The sequence below is a fragment of the Octodon degus genome, unplaced genomic scaffold (assembly GCF_000260255.1).
Source record: "Octodon degus isolate 3935 unplaced genomic scaffold, OctDeg1.0 scaffold00250, whole genome shotgun sequence".
NCBI classification, from domain to species: domain Eukaryota; kingdom Metazoa; phylum Chordata; class Mammalia; order Rodentia; family Octodontidae; genus Octodon; species Octodon degus.
In genome coordinates, this window is record NW_004524826.1 from 1,398,008 (window position 1) to 1,400,416 (window position 2,409).

A 2,409-nucleotide genomic window follows, 5' to 3' on the forward strand; every position below is an offset into this window, starting at 1 on the left:
CAGCGGGAGAGGTGTGAGGTTCGAACTCCAGCAACCTGAGGCTGACAGCTTTGTGGAAGCAGCCACTTAAAGGCCTGAGCTAGGGCCAGGCCCCCTTCTGCTTTCTTCTTGAATGTGGAGATACTGAGGGGAGGGGTATTGGGGATTGAGCCCAGGGCCTTTATACTGAGCTACCTTGCCAGCCATTTCATTTCTTTTCTTTTCTTTTTTTTTGGGTGTGTGGGGGGGAACTGGAGATTGAACTCAGGCCCTTGCACTTGCCCAGGAAGTGCTTACTCTACTGAGCCATCTCCCCGGCCTGCATTTCATTTCATTTCATTTTATCTTATTTTATTTTATTATTTTGAGTCAAAGTCTCACTAAGTCTCTTTGTTGCTCAGGTGGAGCTTCAAACTTTCTATCTTCCTGCCTCAGGCTCTTTAGTGCTGAGATCATAAGGATGCACCACTGTACCCATCATGCCCTGGGCTTCTTCCCTGCCTCAATCTGGACACCTACATAATAGGAATGAGTGAGACCATGTTAGGACTCTGCTAGGCAGTAGGACAGCAGCCCCAAAGTGGAGTCTGCTGAGTCATGACCCGCCAGAGATCTTACAAAGCATCTGCCAGGTGTCTGCTGGGCTGTCAGGGACCAGGCTGGCCACTGGCACTGTGTGAACACTGCATAGGTTGGACCCTTAAAAGTCTGCGGTCTTCTATGGGGTAGTGACTACATTGGCTTCCCAGCAGCCAGCACTCCTTCTAAAGCCCTCAACAATTCTAAGACAAAGAGCCCTCATGTGTAGACTGCTTGGAAGCCCCTCCCTGCCAGTGGGAGCTCTACTTCCTTGTCTTTACATCTTTTAAATAAGTTTGCACTCAGCATACCACTTCTACTATCCACAATTTCATTCTCTGTCACTGTGGGACATGACCCTGGCACCCCCAGTAACACCACTGCTCAAGGGATGGGAAGGAAACTACGCAAAAGGGCGTGAGAATGTGTTTTGGAAGGGATTAAAAACAAAACCAGAAAAAAAAGGCAAGGTGTGGTGGTGCCCACCTGTGATCCCGGCACTAGAGGAGCTGAGGCAGGTGGACAGAGAGCACAAGACCCGATTGACCCATATAATCAGACTCTGTCTCAAAGAAAAAAGAAAGAATAAAACAAAAGTAGAAAAGAATATTCATGAGCCAAAGGGTAATGGAGAATATATTGTCCAGAAAAAGAGAAGAGAAGAAAAAAGAAGAGGACAGGGAGTGGGAGTGAGAGCCAGAGCCAGAGCCAGAGCAAATAATTTCAGGACAGCCACTTAGGATGAGGTTGGTCTGGCTAGTTAGAGGCAGATTTGGATGTGACCTTACAGAGGGGAAGCTAGGTGTTAGGGTCACAAGACACTTGGCACAGTGGTGTGTGCCTGTCATTCCAGTTACTTAGGAGCTGAGGCAGGAGGACTGCTTGAGCCCAAGAGCTGAGGATAGCCTAGAGTACATAGCAAGACTGTCACTGAAAGGTTAAAAGTCAACAGAAAATCAAATCTGCTACTCCAAGGCACAAGCAATCAATGGGGAGGGGGTGGATACTGGGACAAGGACATTACTCTCTGAGAAGTGTGACGCAGAGAGTCTTTCTTTTCTTTTTCATTGTGGAGGGATTTAGGGTTGCTTGGAGGATGAGGGAAGAGAGAGGGAGAGGGTGTGAGGAGGGGTGTTCCTAGGTCTCCTTTACAAGCTGGTGAGGACATGGAGCTCGGTGAAGGACAGCAGCCACGTACAATGGGGCTGACGGCATAGGCACAAGTTATGATCAGAACACATGGAGAGTGTTTAAATTTTAAAGAGCCTTATATGAAAAGACACATCTCCATGAGTTCTTCTCAAAAATCCTCCTCTCTCTTACTTCTAACACATTTGTCCCACCCTTGTTGCCAATTTCTGAAGAAGTTCTGGAAGTCCTCTTTCCTGAGTGTTTTTACTAAGTGTGTTGAAAAAAAACTGGAATGCTCGGACCCAGCCTCACCCAGCACAGCATGCTGGGGATAGAATTCCAGTCCCTGTATCTGCCTAAGCAGGCACTTTAATCCACTTAGCTATCTGGCTAGCCCTTCACGGCAATATTCTTTACCGTAATACATTGTTAAACATTGTAAACATTCAGTTCAGTTTGCAATCACAACTCATACCCTGGCCCCAAAGGACCCTGTTGTAGAGCGTACTTACTTTTGAGCTGACTGGGAGGATAATAACTCATGAAGGTCATACACTTTTTGAAAAATTCATCAAAGTTAAAGGTAGGGGGTAGTTTTAAGAACTTAACCTAAATAAAATAAAACAAGAAGTTTTTAGTGGGTCCAGTTTTTGTCTGGCCCTATGAGTATATATTTCTCAGCAGAAAGTGAGTGTAAATTGAGAAGGTTGGCCTGCAGCC

At 46.3% G+C, this 2,409-nt stretch overlaps 1 protein-coding gene across 1 annotated transcript in view; it reads right to left on the reverse strand.

Moving 5' to 3' along the window:
• Nucleotides 1–2,409, reverse strand: part of Adcy10 (adenylate cyclase 10) — a 68,491-nt gene that overhangs the window by 50,547 nt on the left and 15,535 nt on the right. The window contains exon 7 of the mRNA XM_023706313.1: nucleotides 2,202–2,298. Within this exon, the coding sequence (XP_023562081.1) occupies nucleotides 2,202–2,298 (97 nt within the window). The remainder of the gene's footprint in view (nucleotides 1–2,201; nucleotides 2,299–2,409) is intronic.